We start from the raw sequence: 13,566 nt of genomic DNA on the forward strand, positions 1-13,566 counted from the left end.
GGGGCCATTACCGCAAGGAACAATTCTGAGTACTTCATGTAAACGCTTCTTCACAATCTCTTTTTCTCATGCGTGCATACACCAACATGCACTCGCACTCACACGGCCGCCCCTCAGTTCTAGGAACATAAATCTCAGCTTTTCCGCATCTTCAGGGAGGAAGTAGCATCCTTCCCAAAGAAGTGTCCGATCCTGCTTCCTCCGCTGACTCATTAACGGATGAGTCTGAGTCTGGAAGCTCCGAAGAACAGACCCTTAGAAGTCTATGCATACTTCCCACCACCTCCAGGACTCCTCGCTCTCAGGGCTCCTCTCCAAGACACACACATGCAACCACATGCACACACACAGGCGTGCACGTGCGCACGCACACACATGCACACACCAGGAGACCAGTGCTCTGCCCCCATCAGACACAGCTCGACTGCCCACAGAGCCAGGCCAGGGGAGCACCTAGGAGAGGGATGGCTGTTGAGTCGGCTCATGGAGAGCCACTGAAGGCCAGTGTGGAGGCCTAGACGCTGCCATGTGTCTCTATCCGCCGGTGGCTCTGAGGTAGAGGGGGCCTCGGGTCTACCCATACCAGCCAGCTTTGCTGAGAAGAGTGCGTAAGACACAGGCTTCCAGGTCCACTGGGAGTCTCCCACAGCGGGTGGCTTGTCCTGGCCCCGGTAGAAAGCAGGCCTGAGGCCTGGGAACGGGCCTGCCCCACCCTCTGAGGGCCCTGCCGTGAGCAGATGCCCCACCACATCCTTATCCTTGACTCCCCACTCGGTTGCTGCAGCTGTGGGGCCTGCACTGGCGGCTCCTCAGGTGGCTCACAAAGGCCTGTTCTCCCTGAAGGTATCCCAGTTGGGGTTCAGGCCCCGCCCTTACACCAGCCCACTTCCTGGGAGGGGCTCTGACGCCGGATAGACACCTTCTTTTTTGAGAGAGGGCACCCGAAATTGTGTAAGTCTCTGAGCCGACCACAGTATGATGTGCCCAGAGCGCAAACACTTCAGTAAAGGGTACTCACTTAGTCAACAAAAACGTACCGAAGAGCCTCTGTGTGCCGGGCGCTGTGCCAGGCATGGCATGTGAAGGTGAAGAAAGCACGTGGCGCCAGCAGCCTCGGCACTCTGCTCGGGATAGACCTCCTCGAACAAGTGCCACAAGACGTGCTTTTTAGTAGCAAAGGCCGACAGGACCTTGCAGACCTGAATCCTGCTCATCCACATGACCACACATTCAGCTCAACTTAAGGAAACGAGGGGCCTCGAGCCAAGCCAGGGAGCCCCGCTCTGGGCCCTGAGAGGCAGGGGACAGAGCACACAGGCAGCAGGTGCTGCGAGCTCTCGGGGTGTTTGCTCAACAGTGCGCCCCCCCCCCAGGCATTCTGACATTTCGTTCCCCATCCCAATCCCCACCCAACTTCCCAGAGAAGAGTTTGAGAGGGGTGAGAGGGGAGAAGACCAACCGTGACGATGGAGACTAAGACGCATGAAGACCTAAGCAGGAGGGCGGGAAACACACAGGGGCGTAAGAAAAGGCCGAGGGTCACCAGAGAGGGGCGAAGGACAGGGCCGAAGAGCTGGGCTAGGTGACAGGAGAGAAGGACAAAGCTGAAAATGAGCCCCTGCCACCACAGAGCCCAGAGGGTACGGAGGATGACAGCCCGCCGGCAGCGCGGCGGCCCGTGGGTGGCTGGATCTGGTCTCTGGGGCACAGCCCTGCACCCTGGGGCCCAGGCACGGCCTGGTCAGGGGGCCGGTGCATGCGGGCTGAGGAGAGAAGAGGATGATCAGCAGAGAGTCGAGGTGGGTGCATGTCTGGGAAGCAAAAGGAAGGTGAAAGGCCCTGGAGGTAAGAAAATGACCTGCCTTTGGGCGGGTCCCACACAAACATCCCCACCTAGAGCCTCTGAAAACACAAGAGCAGCAAAGCGGCCAGAACTGGGGAGGATGGGGAGGCCAGTGCAGAGGAAAGGAGAGAGAGGAGAAGAAGCAGCAGCTACACGGAGCCAATCATTTCCTGATAATAATGTCATCATCCAGCTCCACAAAATCATATGGTGGAATGACAGGGGGTGAGGATAGAAGAATCAAAGGAGGAGAGAGGCGCGCACACACACAGAGGAAGACACACAGAGAAACAGAGAGGAAGGGAGACAGAGAGAAGAGAAGGTTATTACATAATTTCCACTTTCTTCCCTCCACCCTTAAAGTAATGTTCTATCAGAGAGACAGGCTCCTCTCCGAGGGGGGAAAATGACAAATCCAATCCAAAATTCAACAGCCTGTGTTCTGTTCGGAGAGCACACAGTGTACTGTACAGCCCATAAAACTCCAAACAGCCTCCAGACACTGCCGCAATCGTCCTCCATCAAAACACTTTGTCTTGCATACAAAAATAAGATCCAGCGCTGAACAGAATACGAAATCAGCCCATTACAGTACAGGGAGACTGCTACTTAGCAACGAGGGGGCTCTAAAGCCTCGATGCTCTACAGGAAGCAAAATCTGTCGAGCCTGTTGGGCAAATGATAAACATTAGCAGTATTAAAAAACACAAGAGCCATGTAAATGGATAGACATAATGCGGAAACGAATTTATAGAATAAATGGGGATGGGGGACTTGAGTGTAGGGGGAAAGGCTGGGATCCAGAGGGGCCGAGGCAACGAGCTTCCCAAACCCCTGCTAGGGCACCAGATGGAGGTAGAGACGTGTATTTGGGGGGGGGGGGCTATGTGAACCCCCTCTTCACACAGGGGCTGTATGGGAAGGGGTAGGAGGGAAGTGATGGAAACACTGTTTAATACAATGACCTGCCATGAACTTTCCAAACTTTCTCTGCTCAGCTGGCCTGACGGGAGTGGAATCTTCAGGGCGGGGGGGGGGGGGGGGGCGGGCACACACCTCCAGCAGAGAGGCAGGGGAGGGGCGCCTTCTACCCTGGGTGGGCATCACACCCAGCACCGGCACAGAACCTGTCCCTTGCTGTAAACAAAACCCCTGGCCAAGAAAGAAAAGTTAAAAAAATAAAAACCCAGATAACAAAACCAGCACCACCCCATCTGGGCTGGAAAAATCAGTGTATTTCATCAGGTAAAGGGGAAAACTACCCTGGCTGTGCACCAGCAGCAGGGGTCCGGATCCGAGCCAGAACAGGAGCGAAAAAGCAAAACCGCGGCCTCCTGGTCTCCATTTAGGTTCTGGAGGCAGAGACTGCGGAGGGAGGGGTGGGGGCGGCGAGCAGGGTGGGGGGAGGGGGGAGAATGTATTTTTCATCAGCCAGTGTATAATTTATAAACAGCATTAAACAGTTTTTGTTTTCCTTCTCCTCTCCCGCGGATGGGCTTGGACAGCAGTCAAGCCTGCATTAATTTCTGCTCTGGGTACAGTGTGTTCTTGGAGGCACATCTGCAAGCGATCATAAACTCTCTGGAATGCTGGCAGAACATCCAGACCTGCCGGCAGGCCAGTGACGACACCGCTCTGGGAAAAAGTTCGGGAAGCGGGCCAAAGTCAAAGCAGGGAGGGGAGAGGGAGAGCGCTCCATGCGAGCCCAGGAGAGTGGCTTTTCCTCGCCCGTGTCCCCTCGCCACACCTGGCATCCACACGGAACAAAGGGGAGGCGGTGGGGGCTCTGAGCCACGCACCGCACACTGGCCTTCTCTCCATCATGCCCAGCCCCCCATCGTGCCCCCTGAAGGCGTGCGGGGGAGTGAAAGGGCCTGAGGAAGGTCCCTCCTGGCTCCCTCCTGGCTCTGCCCTGAGGGGAAAGCTAACCAGAGGGAGCAGTGACAGTCACTGGACAGAGGGCCTGCCTGGACAGCCCCCAATCTCTCGCTCTCAGGAGACACCTCGTCTGGGAGAAGAGGTGAATGAGAGAGAAGCTGCAGGTCCTGAGAGCCTCCTGTGCACCCTAAGGGGCTTCTCCCAGTTCATCTCCTCACCCGCGCAGTCCCAGGGACTCCTCCAGCTATTCTGCCCCCCCCCCCACACACACACACCTTCCTTGACTTTGGGAAGAAGAACCCCGAACCCCAAATCTACGTGTTCCAAAAACAAGAAAAAAGGGAACAAGTGCAATCCACACATCTTTAACATTTTGTAATTTTCCTTCCGATCCGAACAGGGGAAAGCAATCTGGTTTTTGGCCCCAACCCCTACTGCCCCTTCCTGCCAGATGGATGGCCCAGGCCCCAGGTGATGTGCCCTGGCCACCCCACCCCACCCCACCCCACACTGCAGCTGGCATCCGACAGTCATCACCCAACTCCATATTCTTCTGTCCCAGTGGCTCTGACTATGGGAAGGGGGTATTAAGGGAGATTTCTCAATGGCCATGGCTGCTTACAGTGCCCGGAGAGGGGCACAGAGGAGTGGGCACAGGAACAGGCTCTGAGAGCACTGGGCTCTCAGGCAGGTGTGTGCCCCTCACCCGTGCAAGAGGCACCAGCCTCTCTCTACTCCAGCCATGTCCCCAGATAGCCTGCCAGTCATGCCATTTCTCCATGGGCTCGTATAAATCCTATACTCCTGCCTAGTCTACATCAAAAAGCCCGCAGTCCTTTCTATTCCGGGGCGGGGAGGGCGGCTTAATCCCTTATTCAGGCTTTCCAGGGATGCAGGTAAAATGCATATCGTTTGGCTACTCAAGGCCCTCCACAACCTTGCCCTATCCCTTCCTTCTCCCACCCCCACCACACAGCCTACACCCCAACTACATGCATATCACTCTGGGTGAGCTGGCCTTCCCCTACCAGCTCCTTTCAGAATCCCCTTCTCACCATCCATTAAGTTCTACCACCCTACAACCCCTCCGCCTCTGAATGCCGCCCAGAACTCTTCCTTTGCACACGCTCCCTTCTTTCCCCACCTAGAGTCAAACATCTCTCCTACTGGACGGAAGCTCCCTGAGGGCAGGGGTGCTGTGGCTTCTCCAGGGTCAAGTACATTTGCTAAGTAAATGTCCGCTGGCTCCAGAAATGAAGGGCACTCCCAGAATACAAGCAGGCCACAGAAATACGCAAACCTCTAAATAGTACACAGCCAAGTCAAAAATAGGGGCCGGCAGTTCTGGGTGTGCTCACTTGTAATCCACCAGGATGGTAAGCCAAGCTGTGGGAGATATTACCCAATAGGAAACCATACACTCGCGAATCGCAGAACCAACTGGAGTCACCGCCCGAGGCTGTGGCTTCGCATGGACACCCCAGAGCTAGGAATCACCTCTCAAGTGAGAACAAGGCGCGCCAAAGAGACAGCATCCACCCCTACCGCTCCCGCAGCCGTGGGGCAGCCACGTGTGAGGAAGGGGACTGCGGAGTGACCCTGGAACCCCAAGGGGCTGGGCTCCTCCCTGCTCACTGCCACCATCCTGTACCCAAGGTTCATGCTGTAGGAGGACCAGCTCCGCAAAGCCTGGGGGTGACCACTCTTCTGGCCCCAGCCTCTTTCCCAGTCCTCAAACCCTCCTGGAGCCCCCAAACTGTCTCTGAGAATTCGGGGCCTCGCCAGATCAGTCTCATTAGTTAATGAGTGAGGTTAATGTTGGTTAATTTAAACTTATTGTTATCATCAGGTACATCTTGTAAACACTTGACTAGTTAACACACTCAAATCGAAACCAAAGCTTCAATTAAACTGAGCATTCACTACTACCATTGAGGGTCTCAGAAAAGAAAAAAAGGAGGAGAGTGGAAGAGAGAGGAAGAGAAAGAAGGAATTGTCTCTAGGAAGGGCCTCCTACAGGGCAAACTTCTAATTAAACAAATTGTCAATTTCCACACAATGAAAACTGATTTAGGAATGTAAATTTAGCAGTCTAGTCACTGACAGACTCACACAGGCTGATTTCCGAGGCTCAGGAAATGGAGAGAAGAGGAGAGAAAGGGGGAAACGCTGAGGGATAAGCAAGCCAGAGCCATCAGCCTTCACAAATAACAGCTCCGCAGATTCCATGTGGGCTCGTCTCAAGCATGGGAGAAACTCTTGCCTTGCCTCCTCCTTCACCCCACCCCTTCCCGATTAGAAAAAAAAAAAAAAATTAATCGTGTATGATGACAAACTTGGCTCAGCACTCACTGTACACACTGTACCCACAAGGCTGGCTCCCAGCCAGGCCTGGCCCAGTGCCAGAGCTACAATAACAAACACCCCCATGCTAGCCAAGAGGGGGTGGGGACCGCTAGCACGCAGAGCAAGAGAGGGAGCGAGGGAGGGCATGCTGTTCTGCTCTGCTGAGCAGGAGACAACAACAGGAATGTGCCTGTGCGAGAGACAGCAATGACATTCAGGGGAAGCCAGGACGCCACGACCCCACCCGGGCCCCAGACTCGCTTCTCCATGACCTGGCCCTTTAAAAAAACCAGTCCCCAGGGTTCTGGAGCCCCAGCCAGCCCTGGGGCATCTTCTGCAAAATGGGTCTGCACTGCAGCCCCTCAGGGAACACGCTTGCTGTCAGCTTCCAGCATGGAGCCTTCAACACAGCGCAGCAAGAACATCTTGCACATCTCCTCTAAACATCACACGGCTCTGTTATCCAGCAACTAGAGCAGGAGCCAGGAGATGGAGACCCAGCGAGGGCCGCCAGGATCTGAGGGAGAGAACGCCTGGCACCCCCAGCCCAGCCCCCGCAACGCCAGGTCTCTGCCGTCACTGTTTCACGATTCAGGAAGTGGTCTTGCCTCACTAAGCCCTCGTTGCTTTTTATTTTCAAGGCATCCCTGCGAAGGGCGAGAGGTCTGTGGGTCAGAACTGTCTCCAAGCAGCTTACCGTCTGTTAGAGAAGCGGAGGGAAGGGCAGGCTACCTACGCTGAGCACCTGCCACGCGCCAGGCACAGCGCTAAGAATCTGATGTGAGCCGCAGCCTCTCCGAGGCAGGCGAATCCTCACCTGGCAGATGAGGACAGGGAGGCTCACAGAGCTTACATCCCCCACCCACGGGCCCCTGGTCAGGAGGTAGGTGCACAAATTCCTAACCCTGACTCCCAAGGAGAAGAGACAAGGCAAGTCCACAAATAGCCACGATCTGAAGAAGGAAGAATGTGCCCAAAGACGCTCCAGATAAAGACATGTCGCCCAGAAGAAGGCACAACTGTCCTGCTGGCGGTGGGAGGAGGCAAGGACGCCTTGCAGAAGGGGCCTGGAAGGTCTGGGAAGACGGGGCCGGTTATTCCACGCAGAGGGAGCGAGGAGTTTGCAGGTTGAGCAAACCCAGAGGTAAGAACAGCCTTGCTGGCAGGCAGCTCATGAAACCCACACTGAACCCCAAACAGCATGAAACGCTGACGGGAAGCAAGAAGATAGACGATGCAAGTAATAGAAACAGAACAAAAGGAGTCACGAGTGCCGAGCAGACGCTGAGTGCGGGGACACCTGGACTCGGGATGCCGGCCAGCATGGGACAGGCAGGCGGCACGAGGACGGTCAGGGAGCCGGGTGTGGGGTGGAAAGGCCGGACGGGAAGGAGGAAGGGGACACACAAAGACAGGCGGACGGAGGGGACATGCCAAGACAGACAGCCCCCTGGGTGTGGCCCGACCCCTGGATGTGGGAGAGGGAAGAGCAGGAAGCGAGAAGGGGTGAGGGCCCTTCAGGCAAGGCAGTGAGCCGAGGCACTGAAACCACCACGCGGCACCTGCACGACTGTCCGGGCGGGAGACGGAGTGAGGACAGGCCGCAGCCCGCCACCGACCGGAGCTCTGGGGTCCGCTGAGAGGAACACGCCCAGGTGACGTCACAGCGGCGGCAAAGAGGAAGGTGGAAGCAGAAGCAATCGCCATTCGTTACACAGCAACTGTATGCCAGGGAGCGAGCTACAGATGCCTTCCACATACCTCCCACCACCTCATACTGAAAGGAAGTATACGAGTGAGCAACACCTGCATTTACAGATGTGGAAACTGGGGCTCAGAAGGCCGATCTGCCCAAGGTCCCACAGTCAGCACACATCGCAGACAAGATGGAACCTACATCTGCCCAACCCAAAGCCCATGCTCATTTCACAGAGGCTAAGCTGGGGGGTCAGCCGCCGAAGCAATCTGGGGAAGAACCAGCAGACGCTGACAGCTGTTACGAGGGGAGAGCAGGACCAGATAAGAAGGTAGTCCCTTCCTCTCCCCCAAAATGAACTGCCGAAGCTGAAGGCAGGGAACGAGAAGGAAGCGTGCACAGGCCGGGCAGGGGACCGGGGCGGGGCGGCGTGGGGCCGGGCTCTGCAACTGAAGGGGTGACCCTGGGCCTCCAGCAGCACCAGGGGGGGCTGCTGTGTCCTTCCTCGCACCATGAACACCCAGCCCCCCCTGAGTCAGGGCTTCTCCCCTTTTTAAACCGAATGGGGCAGAGCAGCGTTGCCCAAACACGAGAAAAACTGCCGACCGCCGCCTAGGCGACCCCACTGGAACTGGGTAAAATTAACTTGCAAAACACAGCACGGCGTAACTAGCTTTGTGTTCCAACCTTTCTATATCTATTTAATTAAAGGCTCCTGTATAATGTGAACCCAATAGTCAGATTCATTAGAGAGCGAGAACCTAATTCCACAACTGTTTTGCTAATGAGGCCGCATTCTGCTGTGGGAGGGGGAGCACAGCGGCAGGATGGACTTTCTGCTCCATGAACCTGGAGGGAGCACCCACGGGACAAGGTGGAGCAGGGCCCGGCGGGACGTCCCTACCCTGAGTGGAGGCGAGAGGGCAGGCGGGGGCCGGCCGTGCGGGGAGGGGCAGTCGAGGCATCCGTGCCTACCTGAGTGAGCCAGTAAGTGCATTCTCAGTCGCAAACTATCCAGGAACCGCTTGCCGCAGAGCTCACACCCGTACGTCTTCATCCCGCTGTGCAGCTTCCTGTGGGAAAAGGAGAAGACAGGTTGCCGCTGCTCTGGCTGGACCGGAGGCCCTCCCTCGGGCAGGTGACAGGAGGAAGGAGGTGCGGGAGTGGGAGCCGGAGCTGGGCACTGATGGAGACAGGTTGCCTAAAGCGCCCCTTTTCCCTACGGACCCCTGCAAGGAAGCACCTGTTCCTGGTCTTGTCCGGGGCGGGGGGAAGGAGGGAGAGGAAAACAGGACCCCTCCTACTGCTCACTCACTGGCACATACACACACACACACACACAACAACACACACACACACAAAAAAAAAAAAAAACCACCCCAAAATCAGATCCAACTTCAGAGGGTGGAGGGAAAAAGCCCGGTACAGTCAGACAGACTGGGCCTCGGCCAGAGCACTGGACCCAGGAGGGCCAGACCTGCAGCCTGCCCCACTCCAGCTCCACTCCAGCGGATGCCGCAGGCAGTGAACGCGCTCCGTAGTGAGCTGTGTGGACACAAGATGCTTCTCTCTCCGGGCTTCCAGATGTTCTCAGAACCACGGCGGCTCCCCAACATGCATGCCTTCCCCTAAGCCCAGCTTTAGGTCTTCCCGCTAGTCTTGCTGCAGGGTGAGCCTGACAGAAAGAGAGGCTTCGAGAAACAGGGAACAGTCTATGAATGAAAGGTGGCCGTGGTCGTTTTTGGTTTTCCGAAGGACCGTCATACACGTTATCTCGTCGCACCATCGCTGCAGTTCTGAGAGGTGGGTTTGGCACATGGGATCGCCCAGGAGACAGAGGCCCTGTCAACAAGTGACCGCAGGCCCAGCTGACACGGTGCCCGGCCCCTTCTCCCGAACCCAGGGCCTTTCCCACCGGCCCCACTGCCCCATCAGGAGCCAGCAACGGAGCCACCACAACGCAGGGAAGCAGGCGGGCTAGTGGGAGCTGAGCACTGGGGAGGGTCCGGGCGCACACGGCTGGGCTCTGAGCGGCTGGCTGGTGTGTGGGCCATCTGGCCCAGACACGGACTTTCCTCCCACCCACACTCCTCAGGCCTTTCCACCTCGACCCACCTCTGCCCCTCACCTGCCCAGGGGCCTGGCCCCGAGGAAGAGGGTGGGCAGTGGCAGCCAAGGGCAGGAGCCAGGTTGGTGGGGCAGGCAGCAGGCATACAGGTCCCTTAGGAACAACACACTATTGCAGTCAGAATGCCGATGCGTTAAGGCCGTAGTGAAAGGCTGGAGAGAGAGCTGCTGGTACTGACACTAGATAAACGCGGGAGGCGAGGGAGTGTTATACACTCGAGCCAGCAGCGCACCGTCTGGGCCCAGATCATGGCAACTACACTAAGCCACCCTCTGCCATCGCCTTCCAAACCCCACAATGAGAACCAGCAGTGTGAGAACCCTGGGGCCCAGGTGAGCCTCCTCGGCGCAGTCCCGGCCTGAGGCACGTGGTGTCCAGGGTGCACGATCCCACAGCAGGCGCGCCCAGTCCCAAGCAGGGCTCTTTCTCAATCACAGCGCTGTTGCTGGCTTTCCCTTTACTCCTTGCCAAAGACAACAACTGATTTCTCAATCACACACACACACACACACACACACACACACACACACACACCCTTGTCCATGATAGTGCAGTGCACCCCACCCCCATGTTATCTTACTCCAGGCCGCGATGATCCGTCCCAATTGAGAAATAGTAACAGTACAGAACATTTTAACTGAACATTCTTGATGCTGAAAGTGCATTTCACAATGCTGGGCGCTGGGACATGTCTTAGCAGCATTCTGGGCAAAGCATGTTTTGGAACACAGTAGCCTAGCCCCCCTTATCCATGAGGGATATGTTTCAGGGATGCTGAAACCGATAGCACCAAACCCTGTATGTACTATGTTTTCTCTCCATACATACCTCCCTAGAATAAAGCTTAATTTATAAATGAGGCAAAGTAAGTGATTAACAACTATTAATAAAATAGAACAATTACAACAACATCTATCTATATAGTAGAGGAATATGCAAATTAGCCAGGAGGCCATAATGTCACAACCAAACAGTAGGGACCTGAGGCTGCATGGCGCCTGGCTTGGGTGAGGGACCTCAGGCCACGCCCCCTGCCCCGTGGGGCTTGATGGGGGACCTCAGGCCATGCCCCCCCTGCCCCAGTGCTGGGCTGGGGGACCTCAGGCCATGCCCCCCCACCTGGCAGGGCTTGACAGGGGAACTCAGGCTGCGCCGGGGCCCCGGTGGGGCTTGACGGGGGACCTGAGACTGCACCCCCCACCCAGCACCGGGCCAGGGGACCTGAGGGGCTTGACGGGTGGAGCTGGCCGGGTCTGGGTCTCACCCAGTGGGGGTGGGGCCAGCCAGGTCTGGGTCTCCTGCGTTTTCCAAGTGCGTGCGGGTGGTGGGCAGGGATTTGACTGTAGGTCCCGCAGTGCACCCCGGACTCTGACAGGAGGGAGATTTTCATATACATTTTACTAATTTTCTTTCATCTCTGACACTTCTATTATACAGAAAGGGCAAATAGCAATATTAAAATATTTCCTCTAATTAATTCCCTTTTAATGTGCACAAATTTCATGCACCGGGCCACTAGTACTATAATAAAAGTTATGGAAATGTGGTCTCACTTTTAAAATATCTCCCTATTCTCTACTCACCATTCTTCTGATGGTGAAAGGTGAGAAATCCCTATGTGGTAAGATGAAGTGAAGTCAACATTGTGACACAGTGTTAGGCTGCTGTTGACCTTCTGAACATACGTCAGAAGGAGGGTCACCTGCTTCAGGTGATCCTGGAGCACCCAGCCATGACGATGTGAATGGTTGGATGTCAGGAGCAGACAGTGTCAATGGCTGGAAAAACTTAGTATTTTAGGACCATGGTTGACTGTGGGTCCCTGAAACCGTGAATAAGGGGAGACCGCTGTACAGCTCCGGGCACACAAGTGTGTGCACGCACAAGGAGCACATGCATGCATGATGACTGAGTGTCCTGTTGTCTGCAGACATGACAGATATGTGCTTCTCTAACAGGCGGTCCCGGGAGTGGCCAAAGCTCTATTCACACGTGGTTCAGCAAGTGAACCTCTTGCCCATGTTCATGGTCAGGGTGGTGGCTGGCAGAGTAGGAGTTTCAGTCTTATGATGTTCGTCCTTCCCTTCACTGGTGATTTCCTAGTGCCCAGGGGTGCCCACTCCTCAGGACGTGGCTGTCAGGAGGAATGGGGAGGACAAGCACCATTCGGCTTTCTTTTCCCAAAAGGACTCTGGAGGACTGGTCTTCGGTTTCAGCAGCCACTACCGGGGTAAATGCCCTCTACCGGCCCTTGCACTCCCACCTCCTTTTCACACCAAGTTCTTCACCAAGATGAACACTTTCTGGGTAACCTCCTGCCTTTTTTCTAGATGAGAGTATCTGATGGGCAACTGGGGGCACTGGCTTTCTTGGCCAACTGCACTGGGGTGGTGCGAGAGGTGTCGTGCTCCAGCCTTCCACTGCCCCGCGAGCAGCCCCAAGACCTGGCTCCTTATCCCGACTCGGCCATTAAAGTGCTCTCTGACCTTGGACAAGTCATGCTACGGCAATCTCTGCAGTGTTATCACCTGTAAAGTGATGTGGGTGCTATCTAAGGTTCTGATATGAGCTTCCACCTGGAGCCAAACGTTTATTATTCAAAAGTCTTATCCACATCCTTGTTCCTAGCCTCCCCGGCCACTGTTTATTCTCTCAGAGCCACGCTTCCACGCGGGTGATGTCCCGTGACACCCACTAGTCAGAACAGGAGAGCCCAAGCAAAAATCGACACCCAATCTCAGAAATCTGTTCATTTAAAAACATTCTAATACAACACCTCCTTTCCTCACTTGTGGGCTACCTTTCGGTGAAAGTCTCTTCCAGAACTCATCACCAGCCTCTCTTCTGGTGCCAGCCTTCGGAGACTCAGGTGTCCTATCCTGTCCAATCCTTGGGGTAAGGACACCGGCCTGCACCTGACCCACTAACTCAGTGCCCCACACAGCTTACCAGAGGCGCCCATGTGACCCCACAGGAGTGTAAGAACAAAGGTCCTTCCCGCAGCAGAGTGACCAGGGCCAAGCACAGAGTCCAGAAGAGAGAAGGGACACCTCCCAGGCCTGGTCGCTCAGTGGAGCCCAGCACTGGTCTGCTCATAGCTTTCACTGTTGTTCAGACACCAGGGAAGACTGTGAGGAGGTGGAGCCTTCTCCTAATTCAGAGGAAAAGAACCTGGGTTCATTCAAGGGACTGGCGACTGACAGACTCCACGGCACAGGCTGCAGCATGGCCAGTGTGGAACTGGAATTCCAGCCGGCTTTGAAGTACAGGACACGTTTGTATGAGCTCACAGTCTGTCGCTCTTTAGACCACAACCTTCACTGCCATGACCACATTCGGCAACTGAAAAGCATTTTGATTAAAATGGAAATTCTGTCACCTCTTCCCACGCACACTCATATTTCCCCAGTCTGGTCCTGTCTTTTCACAAAGTCCAACTGCTCCTGGCCATTGGAAGTCATCAGGGAGGAAGGACAGCAGGGGACATCTTTCTGAATATTGCTTGGTTTTCACACTCCTCTGGGAAGCAACATTGCCCTGGCCGGTGTTCCCAGTGGTTAGAGCACCGGCCTGCACATGGAAGGGTCTTGGGTTCCTGCTCAAGGGCACGTACCTGGGTTGAGGTTCAATCCCTGGCCCCAGTTGGAGTGTGTGCAGGAGGCAACCAATCCATGT

General features: G+C 55.7%; 1 protein-coding gene across 2 annotated transcripts in view; it reads right to left on the reverse strand.

Moving 5' to 3' along the window:
• Window positions 1-13,566, reverse strand: part of ZBTB16 (zinc finger and BTB domain containing 16) — a 186,452-nt gene that overhangs the window by 84,216 nt on the left and 88,670 nt on the right. For both annotated transcript variants that reach the window (XM_054724758.1, XM_008150146.3), the window contains exon 3: window positions 8,739-8,836. In XM_054724758.1, coding sequence (XP_054580733.1) covers window positions 8,739-8,836 — 98 coding nt within the window. The remainder of the gene's footprint in view (window positions 1-8,738; window positions 8,837-13,566) is intronic.

The sequence above is a fragment of the Eptesicus fuscus genome, chromosome 13, assembly GCF_027574615.1.
Source record: "Eptesicus fuscus isolate TK198812 chromosome 13, DD_ASM_mEF_20220401, whole genome shotgun sequence".
Classification (NCBI taxonomy): Eukaryota; Metazoa; Chordata; class Mammalia; order Chiroptera; family Vespertilionidae; genus Eptesicus; species Eptesicus fuscus.